The sequence below is a fragment of the Crinia signifera genome, chromosome 2 (genome assembly GCF_055691185.1).
Source record: "Crinia signifera chromosome 2, ASM5569118v1, whole genome shotgun sequence".
Lineage (NCBI taxonomy): Eukaryota > Metazoa > Chordata > Amphibia > Anura > Myobatrachidae > Crinia > Crinia signifera.
Window position 1 is genome coordinate 246,386,970 of NC_139218.1, and position 24,395 is coordinate 246,411,364.

The 24,395-nt window shown below is 40.4% G+C and overlaps 1 protein-coding gene across 6 annotated transcripts in view; it reads left to right on the forward strand.

Moving 5' to 3' along the window:
• The window catches only part of MSI2 (musashi RNA binding protein 2), a 566,011-nt gene that overhangs the window by 528,521 nt on the left and 13,095 nt on the right, over positions 1-24,395 (forward strand). For 4 of the 6 annotated variants that reach the window (XM_083174188.1, XM_083174190.1, XM_083174193.1 and 1 more), the window contains 2 exons: positions 5,890-6,098; positions 11,093-11,170. The exons of 1 other annotated variant lie outside the window; for it this stretch is intronic. In XM_083174188.1, coding sequence (XP_083030314.1) covers positions 5,890-6,098; positions 11,093-11,134 — 251 coding nt within the window. In that variant the 3' untranslated portion in view covers positions 11,135-11,170. The remainder of the gene's footprint in view (positions 1-5,889; positions 6,099-11,092; positions 11,171-24,395) is intronic. One more of the 6 variants, XM_083174189.1, reaches the window with a different exon arrangement.

Consider the following 24,395-nt stretch of genomic DNA (forward strand, 5'->3'; position numbering starts at 1 on the left):
TGGAAAATGTAACTGAACGACGGAATGGTGTTAGTGGGAAACATGGTCAAGTTTCTCTAGTGCAAATTGTTTCATATCTTTCTTTCTTGTATACAAGTCTTTATTGTCCTAGTTAGTACTTTTTTCCTGTCTGATTGCACACTGTTTTCATGGCTAGAGCAACATGCATATTTATAGTGTGCATAGTAAAATGAAGAAAAAAAATAGAAATCTGTCCCTACGTCTAGGAAGAACAGAAACACATTAATTAAGATTTTTCTTTTATTTCTCTTTAATTGCTTCTGTTTGCCTACAATCACAATCTCTTTTGTTTCAATAGCAGGACAGCTTGAATAAGTGGTGGGTTTTTTATTTACAGTCTGCTTTGCAACTTGTACATCCCACCCTCTTTCCACCCCCCACGTCAGTGAGATCGCAGGACTTGGGTGCTTATTAGAGAACATATGCCCATATACAGCATACATACACACACTTACCAGGAAATGATTCACTATATAAATCATAATATGTAGTCAGCTCTATGTTTATTATATTATTTAAAGCATTTTAAACTTTCTTGTAAACTGAGCCTGAGAAACTGTAATATACAGTATGTACACACAGTCATCATAAGTAACCATTTTATACCTGTAAGGTACAGTACAGTATGTTAAATAACGATTTTAAATACATTTTCAGAACCAATGTCCCCTGCCCATCAAAGCTTAAATCCTTATGTATCTGTGATACAAGTAATCTGTCTTGAATTTATTTATTCTAACCCTTTGAGTGCCAACGTTGCTGTGAGAGATCCTCAAAATATGAATGGAGAAGTTGATGTGATCATTTACATAATTTACATAACATTTATATGACAATATTGCCCTCTGAACTTTCACTCTTGCTTTTTCCCCTAGTGTATGTCGTTGAAAAAGTGAAACACTTGGTTGTAAATGTAAATTAGCGATAACACTTAATATTGTTTGGTGCCTATTGTAGAATTTATAATGATATTTTTATAAAAAAAAATTTACTTTGTACGAGCAGCATCACTGGTATCCAGACAGACCCCAGAATGACCATGTTATGGTCGACCACCCTTAGTCAATCCCACTATGTTAGGCTGCTAAATATAGTCATGGCCGGTAGAGCGACAGTAACGTTAGTTAGATGCCAGCGGTTGATCGGCGGAACCATGGTCAACAGTCACATGGTCGACAGGAGTTTTTCAGGATATTTTGGTGCTGGTCCACTTGGATCATACTTTACTATCCAAGTGGAGCTAGCCTCCCTCTTGCTGGCGAATCGCCAGATTGTCTCACACGCACGCGCGTCTCAGTTTCCGGGTGGCGGGGCGACAGGAACCCTGCCGTCTCCGCTTCAGGGAGATGGACAGGGTTAGGTAGGACAGCGGGGAGGCAGCGGGGACCTGGGGGAAGCGCCGTCGGAAGGGGATGCGCGCGCGTCCCCTTTCACAGAACAGATGGCGGCTGGCGATTCTTCCACCATCACCTGCAAGGCTGAGCCCTGCTCCATCTGTAGAGTTAGAATAGAATAGTGCCCTTGCCCGAAGCATGGCGAGTGCAGCATGGAGTCTCTGTGCACATACTCTATGTCCACTCCAAAAACCTGAAAAACTCCTGTCGACCATGTTACCATCGACCATGGTCCCACTGATCACCCGCTGGCATCTAACCAGCGTTACTACCGCTCTAACTTAGCGGGATCATCTAAGGGGGGGTCAACCATAACATGGTCGATCTACACCGGTCGACCTGCTATACCATAACTGCATGACCATGCATGAAATTTGCAATACCTTCATTGTAAAAATTTGAGGGGTACAGTAGCATGTACATTCCCATAAGCACCAGGCCACATGAATGTTGCTTATCTTATGTCTGAACGTTAGACAAGGTAAATGCATAATCGTGGTCTTAGCAACCTAGAGGGCACCAGACATAAAGGGGAAACACTGCTCCTGTGTACCACTAGCTGGTATTAATATACTCACGTATTGTGTCGGTCTGATTCAAAAGCTGTCTTCTCTTTAAACATCACTGTGGTTTATGTATTGGATTTTGATTTCTAGCAGATTTTGATAGGTAGGTGCACTGTAAATGTAACTAGTGTTGGCTGCCATTTGAAATGATTATTTGGCCACGATTTGCCTACAGTGCTGAGCTGGGTGCAATGGCCTGAACTCCTCTTATTATGACTTCCATGAACGATATCAGTTCATAATCAACTGGAGAAGGGTCAGTCACGGGAACGTCTCAGAGTAATTTATTCAATTTACAACATAATGGTTAATATCAGAAAACGTGCTTTGGCATTCACCTGCTATTTCTCTCCCACCATGGGCATTTTCTGTTAGTACAGTGAGAATGTAGCGGCCCTATTCACTCGGTTTTGTGTTCTGCATTAAAATTCTACTGGGCAAATGGATTGCCTTAGTATGTTTGATAATATTAGATTATTATAGTTTCACATCTGCTAAATAAATTGACTGCTTTCTATGTAAGCTATTGAAAACTGCTGTGCCCTTAAGCAATGTTAGATGTTATCTAAAGAGTTGAGCCGCTGCATTCATAGTGTATATGTAGAATTATTTTAAAAGCTTTTTATGTATGGTATGCCAGATTACACTGAAAGCATAAACCAGTGTTTTTGTAGTTATCTTTTTTTAAACATACTTTAGAGCTTTGTACTTTTGTATACTTTTAAAACATTCAGTTGCTGTTTTAGTGATCATTGAAATAAAGGCAGCTATATAGGATGTCTAATACAGTGGACATTACTATGTAATGTACTATATTAGAGATATTTAGTTCATCTGGATTTATTTCCTCATGCTGTCCGCTAAGGTTATCTGTGGATTCAACTGTGTGCTAAAGCCAAAGTAGTTCCCACTCCCAAGATGTATACAGGAAAATAACTTTGTTACATCTTATGTTTTTCCATTAAGCTTGCTCGAAGCAAATGCTTTGAAAGCTAGGCAGGTATTCAATGGTTGGAATCGGCGGCAGCTGCGAATCCTGTGTAGGATTCGCTGCACTTTCGCCCCAATTCTCCCTGTAGGGCGATTCGCCAGGCAGCCGCCCGTCCGCCCTATTCAACGCGTCAGGGGCTCTATTTTCTCATTTTAACCCCCCCCCCCCCGGCAGGGAGATGGAAGCCTCCCTGCCTGCGCCGGACACTGTGGGGGTGAAGGAGGGCTGTCGGGGACACAGGGAGCCCCCCAGAGCTGGCAGGGGGCTGTGCTAGGGAGCTGCTACTGGTCCCGATCGTGCATATGTAATGATCGGGACCAGTGTGCAGTGAATAAATGAATATTAATGAGCGGCTACCAGCTCCCGCCCCCTGCTGCCGAATGTGTAAAAAAAATAAAATGGTTTAAAAAAATAAAATAATAATTAAAAATATATTCATTTGCTGCAAGCACATGACTAAAAATAGCATGCCCCTTCACAGAAAAAAAATCTGATTTTTTGACACAAAAAAAATAAATAAAATAAAAACGCTTTATTGTAAAAGATCACATTTCAGTTCACCTAAAAAAGATGACGAATGTAAAATGGAGAATCATGACGAAAATCAATGGAGAAAGCAGTTCTCCATTTGAGCATTGAATACACTCTCGGCGAATCCCAGTGAAAACCCCATTGAAATATACCAGCGAATTGCAGTGAGCATGAAACGGAGAACTGGCTGGCATTCACTGTTCGCTTTCAGCGAACAGTGAATAGGGTGAATCATATTTTCAGTGAAAAAAATTCACTGCAAGGAGTGAAAACAGCCCGATTCGCCGAAAAAAAACGGTGAATCGGGAGCATTGAATATTGGCCCTAGTCTGCTACCTTGTGATGGCCTCTGTGTTTGTGCATGTGTAAGAGAGAAAGAGATGTAGTTTTACTCGCTGCCAACAGATGGCAGTGTTTTGGAGACACAAATGGACACTACACATACAGTATATATAGATGATAGGTGTACAGCACATAAAGCTGTATAGTGATTTTGTATGGTCTTTTCACAATTGAAACCAATTACTGATGTTTTTTTTTTATTTTGAAGACCAAAGTTTTTTATTATTGTACATAAACAAAAGTACAATTCAAAGAGTAATTATAGTATCAACACAACAAAATTGAACAAATAATAGAAAAAATAATAAACCTAGGCCTTAAAGCTTGTGGTCCTTGTGGCCACCCAAGACCCACTGTATATAAAACCACAAGTTTGGGTGTAAGACAAAATACTAGTGAATCACAAAGTAAAAAGGGATAAAAATGAAAACTGGGAGGGGAGCAGGTAATTAAAAATAAGGAAAATGGTGTAATAAAAATACAGGTTTAGGGAACAGGAGCTCAATCAAAAGTATCGACTGAGGGGGGAGAAAGAATGAGAAAAGGGGAGAGAGGGAAAGTTTCCAGAGACCAGGGAGAGTTTGAGATTCAGTTTCTGTTAATATCTGTACACTTAATATCTTTTGATTGTGTTTTTGTTTGGCCTTTTATGATTATCGTAAATTACACAACATTCATTACGCATATTCGATCTTAATTTCCAATATTAAGGGAAATTATTGCAAATGTTGAAATGCAATATATTTTGCTGCAGGAGACTAACCAGCTTTCATCCGACCACAAAACTAGTTTGTTGGATCTGGTACTGGATGGGAGCAATTCAGTAATTTTCTCCCAATATCTGGAAGCAGACAAAACTGTCAGTCAGACAGGGTACTGTAGTTGAATTTGTTTGATTTTAAACAATTTGACTGAATGTTTTTTGTTTCCTAGGTTTGTGAGCAAATCGCTGACTGTCATTTGCTCTCATACAGTACCAGATTTTCAGTCCAACCATCCAACTAGTTGGATGAAAGTCAGTCTAGTGAGTAGACAGCATTACACTTCCAATATGGCTTGGCTGGCCAAAGATGATCTTAAATTGGTGCATTTGTGGGTGCTAAATTATCTCCAATTCCAATTCACAAACTGATGCGCCATTTGTATGAAGCACAGACTTTTACATAATATGGAAGCCTGCAATAAGCAACCGTTGAATAATTTTTTCATTTATAAGAATTGTTGTAATGTTTGTGGTCAGGCAAGTATAGAGGTTGATATAGACCATATATATATATATATATATATATATATATATGTATATATATGTATATATATATATATATATATATATATATACATATATATACATGCATATTTTAAGGCAGTAGTTTAAAACAAAATAATTTACAGAATACCCTCTCAACACAATTTGTAACATGGTTAAACGATTAGAAGTTGTTGATTTGACCCTTATAATTTATCCCATTTCTTTCAATTAATTTTTAATTTACTGTATTATTAATATGACTATATAAAGCCAACCATGTGTTGTAGGTTTTACTCTTATTGTTCTTCTTTTTATAAATTATCAATAATGTTTAGTTAGTAGTCTTCAAACTAGCCTCACGTCATCAGGTAGATCACATGCCATAAGCTTACATTTTCAGATCCTTTGAAGTTTGCATGGAACATGAATGCTTATTTCCACATACCAAAATATTGCAGGAGGAATGCCAACTGCATGTTTTAGAATGTAATGTTTAAAACTTAATTTTATCTTTTCTTCGGTGCTCTTAATTTCTTATCACCCATCATGGGTGTCCATAGAACATTGAATGATTGTTATAACATGTATTTAATCAGGTTTTAATATTATAGCAATTCTAGTGCTAATGTGGGCTGATGTGTCCATTGAATATATGCCTTGTTCCGCATGGCCTTGATTTGAGCGTTAGAGGTCAAGCCAAGGTTGCATTTTTTCTAGTATTTGGCTGTTTTCTTTGTAATAACAAAGCATGCTATGCTTCTGCCCTCATACTTGGCTTTATTCTCTGCACAATAGTCCTGAATAGCTACAGTGCTCAACCGAATTATGGCGCACCCGCTTCCCCGGCAGGCACCAACCCAGCTCGACCAGGTGGATTTCCAGGGGCCAACAGCCCAGGCCCTGTCGCCGATCTCTATGGAGCAGCCAGCCAAGACTCTGGTGTTGGTAACTACATTAGCGCAGCAAGTCCTCAACCGGGCTCTGGCTTTGGCCATGGAATTGCTGTAAGTTTCCTACTGATTTTTTTATTTATGTGTTGATCTATGACTTTAGATGATATATATTTTGGTCAAGCAGGTGTGACATCAGAATTCCCTGCATTGCTAAATTTGAGCTCCTCTATTATACTCTGTTAGGTAGACATGTTCTGATTATCATGGGACATGTCACTACTATCATGTATATAATACTTTTGTATACATAGTTCTACTCCTCTAATTTTTCTAGATGAGAATGTACTATGTACATTCAGAGAGGGATAAAGAGGATGAGATAAAGTACCAGGCAATCCGCTCCTAACTGATGTTACCGGCTTGGTTTGGGAAATGACTGTCAGGAGATGGATGGTTGGTACTTAATCTCCGGCCATTTTAGCATTCTCCAATGCTTATTACACAAGGTTGGCCCCCTTTTTACCTTAAATCTATAAAGTTTGTCACAGGACAACAGCATAAAGAAACTGGTTTCCATCTGATTCTTCCATTACCCTTGGAACGGCAGAGCTCATCATCTGACTGAGAACAGGCATGGATATGTAGTTTTTACTAGCCCAATATTCATCTATATGTAATAATGGGGACATAAAGAAAAATGATCCTTTCTAAGTTTATTAGAGGTCCCCTATTTTTTTAATAATTAAAATGATCAATGGGTTTCTTTCTCACTCACTACTTGGGCAATGAGTAAATTGCATGCACATTTCTTTTTATTATGTGGCTCACTTAACCTATTGACACAAAAAGCATTGTTTTATATTAGCCACTGAGGTTGCTAATAGACCTGTTTCAAAACTTCACACTTCACTGCCCAAGCTGTCTCTTGTATTATGAAAGTAATAGAGAACTATTGGCTGAGATCTGTTCATCCGTTAAGGTCACAGTGAACATCTTTTACCCAATATTTGGTCTCAAACCATGGTATTTAACCTTTATTGACCATGGCCCTCTTGACTGATAGGATCTATGCATGATATGTCGCATAGTATTTTATAGGCTTACCCCACTGCCCAGTGGACCAGGAGATGAGGAAGTGTAAATTTCTTCCTTTTAATGTCTAGGTTTGACAGTTCTTCAGTACAAGTTACTGCTCATGGTAAATCAGTAAGAGATTTGTGATCAAAGTTATGCTGGAAGTTACTACCCATGGCTACTAATAGACTTGATTATGACTACTTCAAAATATTTTCTATATAACAAACTGTATTATCACTATACAAAAAGTATTTTCTATTAAATATATATATATATATATCACGAGGGCAAATAAAATTGTTATATTCTTGAACACACATTTAAAACATACATGCACAGGTATATTTAAATGCAGCTATTAGCATATCTTATTATGCAGTTATTTAAATAACCATACAGTACATGCTGGTCTATATGGTTGTACTAATCTTATAGAAAGCTTTGGTGTAACAGTGAGGGCCCCCACATTCTATTTCACTGGGACATTGGTATAATCAAGCAAGATGCATCTCTACATCCATTTACTGTGGACTCTGACCATTTAGGGGACATGATTTAAAAAAAAAATGTAAAAATGCCATGCAGATAGTTGAAAAAATAAATGTAGTAGTGAAAACTAGTCAAGGATATCCTATGTGCTTCAGGTGTCTTTGTCCTGCAGGCCCGATTCAGACTCACTTCCTATACTGTGAGTGTTCAGAGCCCAGCGAACCGCCCTCTGTGAGTAAAATCCTGCCCATGTGCATGGCTGTAAATGCATTTGCAGCTGTGCACATGGGGAAATACATTCAGAATCACTAACCATCAAATGGATTCTTCCCTGTTCGCAAACGTCAAGTAAGGTTGTGGAGAAAAGGTGTCATAAGCGGTCCTCCCTCCCAACAGCCTGGGAATGCCTCCCAGAAAATGCTGGGTTACTGTCCCCAAGGTACAGACAGCTAAGGCTAGCCTCCGCTAGTTCCTATTACACAGACAGTTTGTGCATGCACACAGGTTACCGTTGATCTGATAATCATCATGCCTGTGAATTCGCAGATGGGCGTGCAGGTCTGAATCGGGCCCTTTATTCGTATGAGGAGAGAACTAGACCAATAATCTCCTCTTATCTAAAGTATCCCCCATCTATACAGTACAAAGGCAAAAAAAACTAAAATCCTTCATTGAAATATTGTAAAGGGATTTCTAACTTTTGCATGCATTTTTGTATTAAAATGTGTAACTAATTTTTAAAAATGTAGCATTTTACAATTGTGAACTAAAATGTAGTTACTAATGTATTTTAAAGCCAAAAAGAAAAGTACATGTTGTTCTGCTGTGCTGCAGTGATCCATGAACCTGAATGGAAATGTATTGGCCAATTTGCATGCATTATGTTTCAGACCGCAAAATGTGTTCTTGTTTTGCTGTATGATGGCATGAATGTGCATTTAATTTCTCAGAAGCTGCCAACCATAACCCTTTCCACTGATAAAAACAAAAAACAAATACATATATTGCATGGCAAGTGGAAGATACTGTTTAGGAAACTTAACATTATAATTAAGGTTTTTGTTGTGACTGTATATGTATAAGCAACCATGTGCATTTACAAAATCTCCTTAGAATTCAACTAATATACGTTGAACTGTAAGGAAAGGGAATATCACTGCTCTTCCTGTTGCCCACATTAATGGATTTTTGTTCTCATATGGCATAGGCCGGCAAAGTTATTGTCTGGATTCATCTGAAAGGTTATTGCCCACAGAGACAAAGCCCCTCTTAATCTTCCATTGTTATTACTTCATATTGTGGTACCCCGCAATAAACCATTTTTAACTACTATAAAAAAATATGTTGATATTCATATTATACGTGTCCTCTTACATCCCCGCTGCGGTCATGACAGGTTTCATGAGACTGTGCCATCGTATTGTGCACAGTAGTTTTACCAGTTTATATTTGAATAAGAAAATCAGTTATGAAAGACCAACAGACCTGCCACAGCCACGGTATCAGGATGGCGGATTGACCAGGTTTAGGTCGACGGTGTCTATTTAGACGTCTATACTTGGTCTTCCGCGTTTACATAGACAGTGACGGTAGATCGATGGGAGGAAAGCAGGTTTTTCATCTTTAATTGGTCCCTGTCCACTTGGTTCCTACTCTACTATCCAAGTGTGAATATAATAGTGTGCCGAGGACATACACAGTGTCCACGGCACCCCTCTAATATTTGGCACCAAAAAAAAGTCTGCTTTCCTCCCGTCAGTCTACTGTCACTGTCTATATAAATGCGGACGACCAAGTATAGATGCCATCAACCTCTAGTGGTCGACCATGGTATTGTTAACCTTAACCCGGTCCATCAGTTAATCCATAACCCACAGCCACTGTCCTAGTCTTGTTAAGGTCCAAATTTCTAGCATATTGTATATTAGAGGAATAAATTGCATAAATAGATATACTCTTTTGTAGTTGACTGTAGACATTCCTTTTATCAAATATATATACTCCTGTTATTTTAGTTACTGAATCTAATGTTTAGGCACCTGCTGTATATACTATATTTACATGTAGAATGTGCTGTATGTGTTGTGTGCAGCATGTAAGTAATAATAATATATGTGGTGGCAAAAGTTCTTACCACCTACACCCCAGGAAAAATAAACAATTGTGTTAGTGAGTGTGTTTGTGCCCTTATATGGATGCACATGTGCATACCTGTATGCAGTATAGTATGGATTTGTATGCATTAGCAAGGTTTCATACACTATTGATTCACAGTTTAGATCTTAGTGACTGTTGTCACAGCAGAGCTGATATTACACACTGGCTTCTGCAGCAGGAACACATAAGCAGCACATATAACATGGGAGATGCATGGGGCATCCTTAATACCTGTAAATAGAATGGAGGTTACTTGGTTTATTAAATAAAAGGGGATTACTTTGCACTCTGGGCCTCTACTCCTGCCCCACTTCCTATCATCCATGGAATCATTTCTATTTTCTTCCTCTTTAAAAAAAAAACAAAACCTGTTGATACAATCAAAATGAGAACATCCAGTGTGACATCAGCCATGCTGACTGTACGAGACACAATAGACATTTCTACTTTTGCATTACAGCTGTATAATACTTCAGCTTACTGCAGTTGTTAGAGCCTTATGGGGCCTATTTAAAGAGCCTCATTTCACAATGAAGCAAACTCTGACAACTCAAACCTGCTGTGCACAGTAACTAGAGTTTTGTAAGCCTCTTATATTTTTAGGTATACAGTAATTCACACGTAAAATAAGAAAAATATTTCCTATTGCTTCCTATTCTTTTGTTTGTTGGATTTCAGAACTTTCCATACTGGAGCTCCTTTTACATAGTATCTGCATTGTCATGTACAGTGTCCACTCGATCACTAACCCTTTGAACCTGGTTATCCCTCTTCCAATGATCATGTCACCATAGTAACCTTAAAATCTCATTTGCTTTGTTTGTACTATCAAGTAGGAAACATTAGTATTCAGCTAACAGCCGTACTAAGGCAATTTATCCTCTCTCAACCTTCCACACTTGTCTCTTTTCATATCTCACCTAGCGGAAAAGCCCTCTGTGCGTTTGAAAGCTTGGCTATGGTGACCTACGGCCTGCACAGATGAAAGTATAGTTTTTGCTTTTTTCTAATAACTTCTGTGAAGGGCCATTGCAAAGTACAGGTGAGGGGCGGTTGGCAGCATTTCCTAGTTGAGTTTTCCTTATAGTTTGCGATATTGTCTTAGAAAGGTTAAGCCGTCTATTTCTGCTAGAACTCCCGGCAGCCACTCTCTGCCTACCTCTAAAGATAAAATGTTAGAAATGGCACAAAATGTTAATTTTCTTTTGCATTTCCATTATTTATATATCTGTGCTGTGCATCTTTAAATACATCAACGACAAGTGTACAGCATACAGAGTGAAAAATGCACATTCATGCCAGCCTGCAGTATCTAGAAGCAATGCTGCTGTCTGTTCTTGCTGAATAGGGTACTGACAAACTCAACAATTGTACAATTTTAGGGGCCTTTGATTGCAACGGCTTTTACAAACGGATACCATTGAAACGTTTCAGGTGGTTGGTTGCCATCTCACTTTAAGGTATTCTAATTTCTATCATTCTATGTTATGGAAATATATACATGTAATCTGCTGTCTTCTGTATTCCTTTATCAACTCATAAACATGTCACCATTCTTTTAACCTTTTGGTGCTAACATCTGTGTCGCCTTTCTTTCTACTGTTGTTCGCATTGGATAAATCAAAACTGCTTCCAACATTCAGTATTGATCCTCAAACATGACGGTTTGTATGTGGTAAGGTAACAGAAGGTGAGGGCTGTGCTCCAAATGACTACAGCCCATTCCTACACCCATATCTATGAGGTTACAGGCTGGCGATAAGTGGATTTATTTTTTACTGTGTTTTCTGTTGTATTATTCTGGATTTTCTTTAAAGCGAAAACAAATGAGCATTCCATGATAACAATGCCGAACACATACTTTGAACCTGAAGTTTTACAATTACATAAATATTTAATGCTGCAATAAAAAATGTGTGGTTAAAAAATTTGTATTGGCTGAAATCCCCCCCTAAAAAAAACCCCAAGATAAAGGTATGTGTACATAAGGTGCGAGTAGCTTTATTTATATACTTACATATTAGCATAGTAAATGAATAGTACATAATCCCCCATTATAGGTGACCCTCTGCTAAATCTGGTTAAGTTTTAATTAGATAAACTCATTCTAAAATGCAAGAATTTATTTCCAGCACTCCTTTTTGTATAATTCTGAACTTCCTAATCGCCTTCTTAATGTGTCCAAAACTTGTCTTTTTATCAAGACAAAACCTGTTTTGAATCTATGAATGCTCAAGTCATTTGTGTATGCAAATAAACACTGCACTTTCCTAAACAAAGGCTGACAGCTTAGTTCCAGTGCTCAGAGAATGCCACACTGCATAATTAAGCAAAGTGCCAATAATGCAGTCAAAATATGACATTTTTTTCTTTAATAACTATGGTACAATTACTTACAATGAAAAATGTTTAAACTGCAAAATTCAATTTAAGACATCACCTTAGTATAGCAAATTGGGATTATGGCTAATTTCATAACATTTATACGTTTCTGTATTTAATTATGTACGTGTCTTTTTGCTCTTTGCCGTTTCTTTTATATAGTAAATTTTGTATTTTATTGCCACTTGCAGTTTATAGGACATTACTAAATGCTGCCTTTTCCTGCATACTATTCAATTCCATAGCAAGTATAAGGAGTGGGTGTGGTATAGCGGCCGACATCGGAATCCTGATTGCCGGTACTCCGTCAGGGGGAAGAGCAAATAGAAGCCTCTCGTGGGCTCGCTGAGCTCGCCACATGTTCTATTGTCCCTCATTGGGAGAATAGTCCCTCACGAGGGAGAATAGTCCCTATAAATTGGGATCCTGACTTTTTGGCATTCAACAGTTGGGATTCCGGTATCGATATACTGACCATCGTTATCCTGACTGCCGCATTAGGCACCCTAAAGGGTAGCAATGCACTTTTGTATTGTACAGAGGGATAATACAGGGCTGCCATCAGGAATTTTGGGGCCCGGGACTCATTTCCAGTCTTTGCGTATGCACCAAGTAGTTTACGACAATCTGGTTCGAGCTTTCAAGTGCAGATACAATGAAAAATAATACATTTGTTTTTTTATTTTGTTTTTTTACAGACTAAAGTAATATTATTTTATTAATTGTATTGGTATTCATTTATTTGTAATACATAAATGCTTGTATTAATACTTTGGTAATTAACTGTAAGTCACCATATTTATTTTAGTTCCTTTTAAAGTCACCTTTCATTTTCGTGTTAGGCGGCATTAGCAGGCCAAGTTACAGTACCCCAGCAGCTGTATAATGGTAATCTCAAGAAGAGTGCATGGCCTCATGGGTAGTGGGTGTGGCCTTGCAGTAGCCTTTTTTATCACTTGGGGACATGCCCAGCACTTTAGAAATGCTGGACCTTCCTCAGGCTCTTCCCTCATTGCGAATAGATGACCCACAAGCCTGACAGTTGAGCGGTATGGCTTCGGCCCCGTGTACAAAATCAGCCCCTACTTTCTAGACTACACTGTCACTGACTCTCTTGACCCTGATTTGTAATGAATTATGATAAACACCATCTAGGTATAATGGTTGTCTCTAATAAATTATCTGATACACTAACTAACAATTTTGCCCAATGATCATCTGTGTGTTCCAAAGTAACTATGTGCATGGCAATCTGGTGATCATCTGGACCCATTACTTTGTAATCAATATGAGAGCACATACAGTGTGTCTATCTCCACGTGTAATAGTACCTTATAGATGTGCAGGAAACACTGGTGATGAGCACATTCCTTATACCAGAATGTCTGAGACATTTAGTTGGACCCAGATCATCTCTATTGCAGCTAGTGTGCTTACATGCTGTAACCTTCACCCAGTGGTTCATGTAAGCCCAGTCACTATACTAATGCTGTACTATTACAAAATTTAAGAAAAGAAAATATTAAAATATGATCCAAAACAATATCACAAATGTTTATAGTGCTATCAAATAAATGCACTTAAACAGGAGAAAACATACAATACTATATAGCAGGCATTCCCAACTACGATCATCAAGGCACACCAACAGTGCAGGCTTTGTAGATATCCAGGCTTGAGCACAGGTAACTTAATTAGTATCTGAGGGATTCTATTTAAACCATCTGTGCTGAAGCCTGGATATCACTAAAACCTGCACTGTTGGTGTGCCTTGAGGACCGTTGTTGGGAATGCCTGCTATAGAGTGTGTATGAACGTAGCAAACTGAACAAACCGAATCCTTCCTATTCTCGGTATCACAAGTGCATCTTATATGCACTACAGTTGTGAGATATGGTTAACAAAAGTGGTTTGGCAAGCAACACAGGAGCTCAGATTGGAACTGACATATGGGAGGGAAGGGCAGTACTCTTATGTGACTTTTTACTTGCTCTCACTGGCACTACCAATGGTCTGTAAAGTTATAAGCATGGCTAGTCTCAGGAGAAGGAAACTGTCTCCACTACACTTCCCATTAATGTATGCTGCTGTTAATGTGGGTTAATGTTATATTATATGGTCCCTCATGCTACTCCAGTAAAAATGTTGGTACTTGTTTCCTATCTGGGCGCCCACGATTGAAATCGCGGGCATCGGGGGTAAAATCGGGGCCATCGCGGGCATCGCGGCCGATAAAAAATCGGGTGCGATGTGCCAGACGCGATGCCCGCGATATTCCCATAGAGAACAATGTTAAATGCCTCAATTTACCCGCGATGACCGCGATTTACCATAGGAAACAATGTTAAATGGATCAATTTCCCCAAATTATCATAGGGAACAATGGGAAATGGGGCAAAAACACCCCTGAACATAAAAATGTCCCCCCAAAAGTAGTTGACGCCACCCCGCCATCAACGTGAACCCGAAGCGTGGCGAGCGCAGCGAGCCGGCGAGGGGCGGCGGTACGCGTCCTCCGACCTTTTCATGCCCTACTATCCACTAGGGCGTGGAGTGAGAATAGAATAGTGTGGCGAGCGCAGCGAGCCACCGAGCCCGAAGCGTGGCGAGCGCAGCGAGCCCCGCGAGGGGACGCGGATACCTTCACAGGTAAACGCGTCCCTTCGCGGGCTTCCCAGGTGTCCGCGTCGCCATGGACACCTGGGAAGCCCGCGAGGGGACGCGTATAACTGTGAAGGTATCCGCGTCCCCTCGCGGGGCTCGCTGCGCTCGCCACGCTTCGGGCTCGGTGGCTCGCTGCGCTCGCCACACTATTCTATTCTCACTCCACGCCCTAGTGGATAGTAGGGCATGAAAAGGTCGGAGGACGCGTACCGCCGCCCCTCGCGGGCTCACTGCGCTCGCCACGCTTCAGGTTGGCGTGGATCGTGGGGTGGCGTAAACAATTGGGGGGGCCATTTCAGAGTTCGGGGTAACTATTTGGGCTCTAAGGCCCATTTAACATTGTTTCCTATGGTAAAATCTGGTCCATTGAGGCATTTAACAGTAAAATCGTGTCCATCGGGCCTTTTTACATTGATTCCTATGGCAAATCGGGAGCATCGCGTCGCGGGCATCGCGGGTACATTTATGGCCGGCCGCGACGCGACCGACGCGATTTCCATGTTTAACATGGGTTTCAATGGGAAATCGCGGGCATCGCGTCGGTCGCGTCGCGGCCAGACATAAATGTACCCGCGATCACCACGACGGGCGCCCAGATAGGAAACAAGTACCAAAATGTTCAGGTGTCCCGTTAGGAAATGTATACAGTTGGAATTCATCTAATGTAATAATGTAATCTAATTTATGTCTTAATCTATGTTTTAGAAATATCATTATAGACATACATGTTTTAAGGCTTCTCTATGATGCTTTCCCATATGATTCATGGTGGAGTCACAGGGCCTAATTCAAGCCCTGACTGATGGGTTTTTTTCTATGCATGTTTGGAGCCATAGTAAGCATGTGCTGTGATGGTGCTGCTGGTTGCAGTGTGGCGTGAGATGCAGTCTGGATGACCAGCTGTTGGAATGTGGTGGAGGAGATGGGGAGAGGTTTAGTAAATGGAGGCGTGCTTTCTCTGTTTTGGGTGCATGCATACCCGGATGTAGTTCCTCTTGCCCCAGCAGCATAGATGAGGGTTGCTCAGGATGTGGATCCGATGCTGCACCTTGGGTGCAGGCAGTTGATTGTGCAAGCCAGAAGTGGGTGCCTTTTTACGCAAAATGCCTCTTGTGGCATTAGAATAAAATCTCATATTTACTGCTACCCAAGATGCACCAGTGACCCAGACTGCACCTACCTCTGAATCAAGCCATTAATCCTTCTTCGTAGCATGCTATAATATATACATGTTCCATCTCTTTTACCAAAGATTAATAGGACTTTCAATAAAATAATCCTTCTTTAAGAATTGCTACAGTATGTTGGATGCTGGATTTTAGGGATTTTGTATCATTGTGTTAAAGCCCTATGTCTTGTGAAAACATAAGTCTATTTTTCAAAGCACCCCTGTTTGTGAAGAGACTTCCAACCTATTGCACTTAGGGACTGCTGTGATGTCAGCTCCAATACCAATACTGTCACAGTCCTCTGGCTAATCAGGGTCCAGTTGCCCAGAAGAGCACATGGTGAAAAGTCCCTCTTGCATCTGTCCCTCCATACAAGATAAAAAACGATTCATGTTTTGTGTGTCTATATATGAGGTTTTCAGCATGCTCTGGCTATAATTTAAATAGAAGACGGTCCATGTAAATACATAGTCTGCCAGTCACTGCTTAATTGCAAAGCAGTCTTTTTACTTCATAAATCACGTGAAGCAATAAGGTGCATACAGGGTTAACGTTTAGTCCATATTCACTGTGATACAGTCATGGTTTGGGTGGCTATGACGTTCCTTGACTCCTTTTACAGCATAGTTGGCTGAACAGCTACTCGTCTGTGTGTTCAGTATGGAGTGCAAAGGTCGAAAACAGTTTTATGTCTTTACACTCCATACATCTTTTTATATAAATATATTATTTTTTTTTATTATACGCATATCACAATATACACAAATAATAATTTCACATTCATAAAAGAAAAAAAGACACAATGACATAATACAATTCAAATACCTAACCAAATACACTAGACAAACATTAATACAATGGATTTTCATTCCAGAATTCATATTTGCGGTATGATGAGATAATATAGAATCCTTCTATTTTTTAATATCCAATCAAGAGGTAAAATGTATCATCAGTATAGGATTATTCTCCTCATCCTATCGCCATATCTTCTCTTGAATATGGGGGGATAAGGTCTAGGAATCTACCTCAAATTTCAAAGAATTTATCCTGGAGGTTTGCTTTATGTGCAGATTCCTCCACCCAATCTATTAAAAATATGTAATTTTATTTATTTATTAACAGTTTCTTATGTAGCACTTTACAAAGGAGACCGTGATGCAACAAACAGGGTATTTACAGACAGTCAAAATGTAGGAGGGCCCTGCTCGCAAGCTTACAATCTATAGGGAAATAGGCATTGATACATAAGGATAGATACTGTATTATTTATTGCATTGATTCCACCAGAATGCAAGGTTCTGTGACCTGTTCTGGAATTTGATAAGCTTGCCTGAAGAGATGAGTTTTTAGGGAACGCTTATAGGTTTGGAGACTGGAGGAGAGTCTTATTGTGCTTGGGAGGGCATTCCACAGAGTGGATGCAGCCCGAAGAAAGTCCTGCAGTCGGGAATGGGAGCGAGTAATGAGTGTGGATGAGAGACGCAGATCTTGGGAGGAACGTAAAGGTCGTGTTGGATGATATTTTGAGATTAGAGAAGATATGTATGTTGGTGTAGTTTTGGTTTATGGCTTTGTGTGTAAGTAAAATAATTTTGTATTGAATACAGTAGACTACAGGTAACCAGTGAAGTGACTGACAGAGTAGCTTTGCAAACGATGAACGTCTGGCTAGGAAGATTAGCCTTGCAGTCATAATGGACTGTGGTGGTGAGAGTCTGTATTGGGGAAGGCCAATAAGAAGCCTATTGCAATATCAATGCGTGAGATGATGAGAGCATGGATTAGAGTTTTTGCAGTGTCTTGTGTAAGGTAAGGGCGAATTTTAAATATGTCTTTTAGGTGCATGTGGCATGGTTTTGAGACAGATAGATAGAATGTGGGGTACAAAGGTTATGTAATATAGTTTATCAAGGAACTTTTTCATAACCAGGGGATGTGGCTGTATCCACATTTACAAAATCATTTCTTTGTAGTTACAGATATGGCTGACAGCATTTTTTATTTGTCTCCCCTGCCCCTCCTTCCCATTCCAGAGGGTTTTATACAAAAAATTGACCATTCTGCCGTTAGTTGAAAATCACTCTGTATAGAAATATTTATAAACCCATCCACGCTTTTCCAAAAGCGTGACACCACACAGCATCCCCACAAACAGTGGACCAAAGCTGCAATGCTAGTCCCTTATTTCAAACAATTGTTGTTAGTGGCTAACCCTTGTCCATCCTATTTGGGAGAGATACACTCTATGGTATATTTACAAAAATAATTCTGTATAAGAGGGCATAGGCAGCATCTGCTATACATTCTGTAACTCAAATAAAACCTTTTAATATAACTTTTTTGGTGGTCCACCTCCTCCCCACCCAATTCTTAAATGGAAATTTGTTCTTACCCCAACCCATGTTAATGATGACATGGAAGCTTGAAACTTACCCCCCCCCCCCCCCCGTACCAGTTCTCCCATTGAAGCTCCCTGCCCTCCTTTGTATTATGTCCCCTTCCCCCATTTTGCCCTGCTGTAGCTAACCTTAAGACACGTTTGTGATGCAACAGCTCCTGTTTATACAGTATGTGCTATATTCAGCATACAGTACTCTGAACTCCTCAGACCCATCTAAAACCGTACCCTGTCTCCACTGCGCAGGGCAGGCGTATCTTCACATATTGACTGCACTGTTTCCTAAGTCTTTCTCTACACTGCAAGTTGCCATACCATGCACCACCGTGCATGTCAGACTCTTGTGATTAAAAGGAGATTTTACCAGTGAACCCGCACCAGTTACAGGATATTACTGATCAGTCTCCACATCCATGCACTGACTATAGAGTGATGACGTCTATGCGGGGGCCCCTTGAAAGCTCAGGTCCCAACATATCCCCTTATTACATCACTGTTGCTGTCCTAGGAATGCCTCCACGCACAGACACACACACATGAATTAGCTTCTCCTCAGCCTGCATGATGTTCCTCTACATACTGTAGCTCTTCTTATTTTAATAGTGTGGCACAAGAGACGCAGTGGTATGCCGTGCATGTCAGAGATCAAATCTCCATGGAGAACTGCTTACTCCTATTGCCCGGCGACAGCTGGCCATCCAAAGCAGGGCTGGCAGGCTGCCTGCGGTTGTGCCCCATGCCGCAGTACCATGTGCAGTAACCCTGCCAGCCTACTCCAAGAGCCACCCCCATAGCTAATCGCATTTACGCTTTTTTGTTCAAAATTTTTAAAGATTTTTGTATGATTGTCTTTTTAACTTTTATTGATTTAATTTATGAATCAGGAATGTTTCCAATGCATACTGTGTGTGGAAGCCAATAAGACAGCTCATACATGCTGCCATCTGTAAGTCTATCACAGCTGTAATGGGCCTCATACATCAGCAATTAATTGTGACAATCCTGAGATGATTGGCACAATTAATTTTAGATATGTGGGCTCCCCCTTTTGGCAATCCCGATCAAAAATTAATAGGGATCACCAATCGATTGCTTAATCAGATTTTTAAACATGCTTAATAATCTGGTATTATCTGCTGAACTTTTTTATATGTGTGGGCATTCCCAATTCCTCTTCTTCATCTATTAAATTATGAACAGCTGAAATGACAATCGATTGGGCAATTTCCAGATATGAAGATGCAATCTTTAGATGGAAAAATCTGCCGATCACTGAAATAAATCTGTAATGTGTGGGCAAGTCAAATAGATTGTGGAATCCATTTATCTGGCCAAAAAAATCACTGGATCTGGAAATCCATTAATTGTGATTGCTGATGTATGGGGCCCATAAGACCAGCTTGATAGATTTTTCTGTCTATTACCAAATATATCAAACCATAGTGGAGAGATCACCAGCCACACAGCTAAACCTCACTCATGAATTCAAACTATAGAAAGAATGCATGCTGAGAGACCAAACTATACAGGCACAAATACAAAATGTTTAGCTCACATTACCATTCAATTATGCATTCATGACTGTTGCTTATTATGAGATGATTTTATCATTATTTATCAGCTCATTTCAGTTGTATACTGCAAAATGGAATAACCACCTTATTATGCTAAGCATGCATTATCAACTCAGTCTCTCAGTATTCACTGTAACAAGGTGCCACACAAATGGTAAAAGCAATACTTCACAAGCTGCTCTTAGCGCTTTCCGGCGAAAGCACTGTTAAACGATTACCTTAAAAAAAAATAAAGCAATAACCGGATGTTTAAATTCATCACAGTGTATTTCTTTGTAAATTCTAGTCATTTTGCATAAATGCCAGCGTTCTTGTCATCTACAATGCACTTCAGGAACCTCTTTCAGGAATAAAATCGAGCTGCAATTTTCTGTGAAGTATTAAACTAATTTTCTCAGGTGAAACTACAATAATATTTAGGCATTCGGGCTGATTCCCCCATTTTGAAATATTGCTCTGCTGCAGAAGTTTTGGAATTATAGCGTAGCTGATTTGATTGTGCCTGCATTTTATACGAACATACCATTTTTTCATCCAACATTTTCTTTTGATAATTTTGAGAAATGGGATTCTGTTGTTTCTTGACCCTAATAATTACCTGGCACTATTAGAGATGGTTTTATAGAGCCGTTGTCTTTTTAAACTGATGATATTAAAAAAAAAAGGGACTCAATTACTGAAATATCACACACCCACACACATCAAATGCACTTTATTATTTCAATATATTTGCTTTATATATAATGGGATGAAAATGCCCTTTTATCATATTTTTAGCAGGAGTAAAGGGTTGATACCAGTGGCAGCTCCTACATACTTTTAGGTTGGGGAGCTGCCATTACTCCAGTGCCAGCAGAGAAGAGGATACAGCCAGATGTGTCACAGCACCTGCACAAATGGACTTGGAAACCGCCTAGATCATCACATGGTGCAACTGTACATAGGCAAAACACTGGCTTCTATGGACTGCATCAGCTGCAGCCCATAGAAGCCGGCTAAGGCTACACAAAAAGCAGGTAGTGGCTTCCAACTGGAAGTTCACTCTCTGCTTATTGCAGTCCAGTCTGACAGTCCCAATGTTGGGAAGCACCTACCAATGGGACTGCCTGTAGTGTTTGACTGACAGATACTGTAGAATTTCCATCAGGTAGTTTGGCCACATGCAGATGTAGCCGCGCTCACTCATCGTGGCATGGCGCTTCTTTGATTGTGACACATGCACACCATAAATTTAATGGTGCAATTGTTGGCCGCTAATAGATGCAACATTGCACAAAATGCACTTGCTGCTATGCATATGCCTATGTGTATACGTCATTGTGGCAAGGATGGCCATGGCTAGCTTACATTGAGAAATAAACATGAAATTAACAGACCACTTTGAGCAGCTACCCAGACAACTATAAAAAAGAGGTCACCAAACCTCTTGACCAAGGAATAAAAACAAAAGCAGATTGCACTCTTACCACCAAAAAAAATAATTAAATGGTCAGGATGCAGTCCTTTTCCAGTTCTTTTTTTTTATCTTCCCAAATAATTTATAACATATGGAAAAAGAAAAAAAAGAAGACCATATTGTGACCAATTTCACAAGAAGAAATGTTCATAGTATTCAAGTAGGATCCGCCCTTCTTTCGCTATGGGTAGTGGAAAGTTCTTTCTTTACTGGGGCACCACAGTGATGATGAGAACATTTTCTATTACATGAAGCTTACATTCATACATGTTATACCGGACACATAAAGGTATCTTTTGACCCAAAACTTCACACCACTCTACCTGATCCAAAGCTATTGCTCACATGTGTGCTTACTTGATCCAATTGTGTATCCTCATATCTTGGTTTCTTCCATAGGATCCATAATCCTTTGTCCAAAAATTCCCCAGAGTAGGTAATATATTTTAAGATCAATTTATTAATATAAAAAGAAGTAAAAAACAGGTATCGCAACAGATGAAATTAATGGAAAGGAAACAAGTGTGATAAGTGAACCCAGACACGCTCACCCTTACTGGTTCCAATCATATAGTGTGTACCTGTGAGAAACACCAACACGTTTCGACATATATCATGTCTTTTTCAAGGCACACCTTGAAAAAGACATGATCTGTTGAAACGCGTTGGTGTTTATATTCTTACAGCTTTGTCAAAGTGCTTCTTGCCATCAGCTTCAACATATTGTAGCATACTGTAGCAGGAGGCCCATGTACAGTGGATAAGGAAAATATATTGCGGTCTTTCTGAAATGCTAAATACAACAAAGAATCCACATAAAGCATATTTTCTACTCATTGGGACAGATCTTTAGCGCAACAGTTATAAAAAAAATATATAAATATTATAAAGATGAAAAACATTTTCACTTAAATTGGCTACTTTTGTGCTGCTTTTTGGGTTTCTTTTTAAATAGTCCACTTTTACACCTGTGTGTGAAATAATTGGACAACAACCTTAATAACTAAGCAATACAGATGTAGCCTGTGTAATCCTTGCCGGGCGCCCGCCAGATCCCTTTCACTGGCGAGCGCCGGCGATAGGGACTGGGACACACATGCGTCTCACGCGCAAACGCGTCCCAGTATCATGGCTGCTGGGCAGAATCTCCCTGCCCGTTTCCGCTTCAGGGAGACGCTGGCCAGTTCGGGGGGGGGGGGGGACACCAGCAGGGGAGGTGGCATGGACCAGCAGCAGGCTCTGTTGCCACGGGGTGCGTGAGCTTCTCATGGGCATGTGCCCCTCGTGGTAGCCGGCCTGCAAGGATGTGGCCGGCTACATCTACATCATATACTGTATTGCACGACTTAATGCACATTCTGCTGGTGTAAATACACTCTTGAATAGCTTATATCGAATTCAGTATTACAAAATTATTATCTACAAGAATGTTTAATTATTTGCCTAACATTCTCTGGAATTGATTGATCTCATTTTTTCTCACCTCCCACTCACTGTTGGCTTGATTTGACTGCTTATTACTCCCACATCGACATCAGACTATGATTTTGGTTTGTGACTTTTCTTAGCTGAGTTCAGACTTACTTAATTTGCCTAATTAGTATTTGTCAAATGAGTGTTTTAAGTAAACAAATTCATTTTTCTTTTCCCAACCAAGGTAAAGTGTGAAATGTATAATTTTACCAGTAGAGATTAGTTGATCCTTTCCCAGAATGCCATATGGTAGCAAAGTAATTAAAAAATAATATGGATTATTAATAAGTACTGTTGGAAATGCTAGTTTTTACTGATTTGTTTGAGCCAGATGCTTTTATCCTCCATGCAAATACCTAAATAATCTTAAAGAACATTTTCCAATAAACCATTTTATTTTGTCTTTATCAGGCTCCCTTGCGGATTATCTCCATTTCAAATTCATTCTTTCCTCCTTCAGCTCTGCCCTTGCTCTGGCCAAGGAATCCTACTTTAAGTCCCTCATCCTTTCCCAATCATCCAATCCCCGCAGGCTCTTCGCCACCTTCAACTCCTTGCTCTCCCCCCCTCCTCCAGCTCTTCCGTCCTCCATCGTAGCCGCTGATTTTGCTACCTACTTTTCAACCAAAATCTCCTCTCTCAGGACTGCCATCACTGCTGCCATGACCTCACCCTCTCCCTCCTCCCCTCCTACATCTTCACTCCCCTCCTTCCAACCCCTGTCCTCATTTTACCCCACCACTGCTGCTGAAGTCCACTCTATCCTTCAATCCGCTTCTCCCTCCACCTGCCCGCTTGATCCTATCCCCTCCAATATTATCCGTCGTCTCAGTCCATCAGTCTGCTCTCACCTGGCTCACCTCTTTAATCTTTCCCTATCCTCTGGGATCTTCCCTTCTTCCTTCAAACACGCTCTTGTCTCCCCAATTCTCAAAAAAACAAATCTGGACCCCAACTCTCCATCCAACTACAGGCCCATCTCCCTCCTCCCTTTTGCCTCCAAACTCCTAGAACGTCTGACCTATAATCGTCTCCTAAGCCACCTTACTGCTAACTCCATTCTAGACCCCCTCCAATCCGGGTTCCGCCCTTTACATTCCACTGAAACTGCCCTGACCAAAGTCACTAACGATCTACTATCGGCTAAATCCAAAGGCCTCTTCTCTATCCTCATCCAGCTTGATCTGTCGGCTGCCTTTGACACTGTTGACCACCCTCTCCTGCTCAACACCCTCCGCTCCTTTGGCATCACTGGCACGGTCTTCTCCTGGTTCACCTCATACCTCTCCGATCGCTCCTTCTCCGTCTCCACTCCGAGCTCCTCCTCTCCTACTACCCCCCAGCCAGTCGGTGTTCCCCAAGGGTCAGTCCTTGGCCCTCTCCTCTTCTCCCTCTACACCACCTCTCTGGGCACCCTCATCAGCTCCTATGGTTTTCATTACCACCTTTATGCTGATGATACCCTAATCTATCTCTCCTCCCCCGACTTATCCCCATCACTTCTGTCCAAGGTCTCCGAATGCCTCACGGCCATCTCAGCCTGGATGACCCAACGCTTCCTGAAAC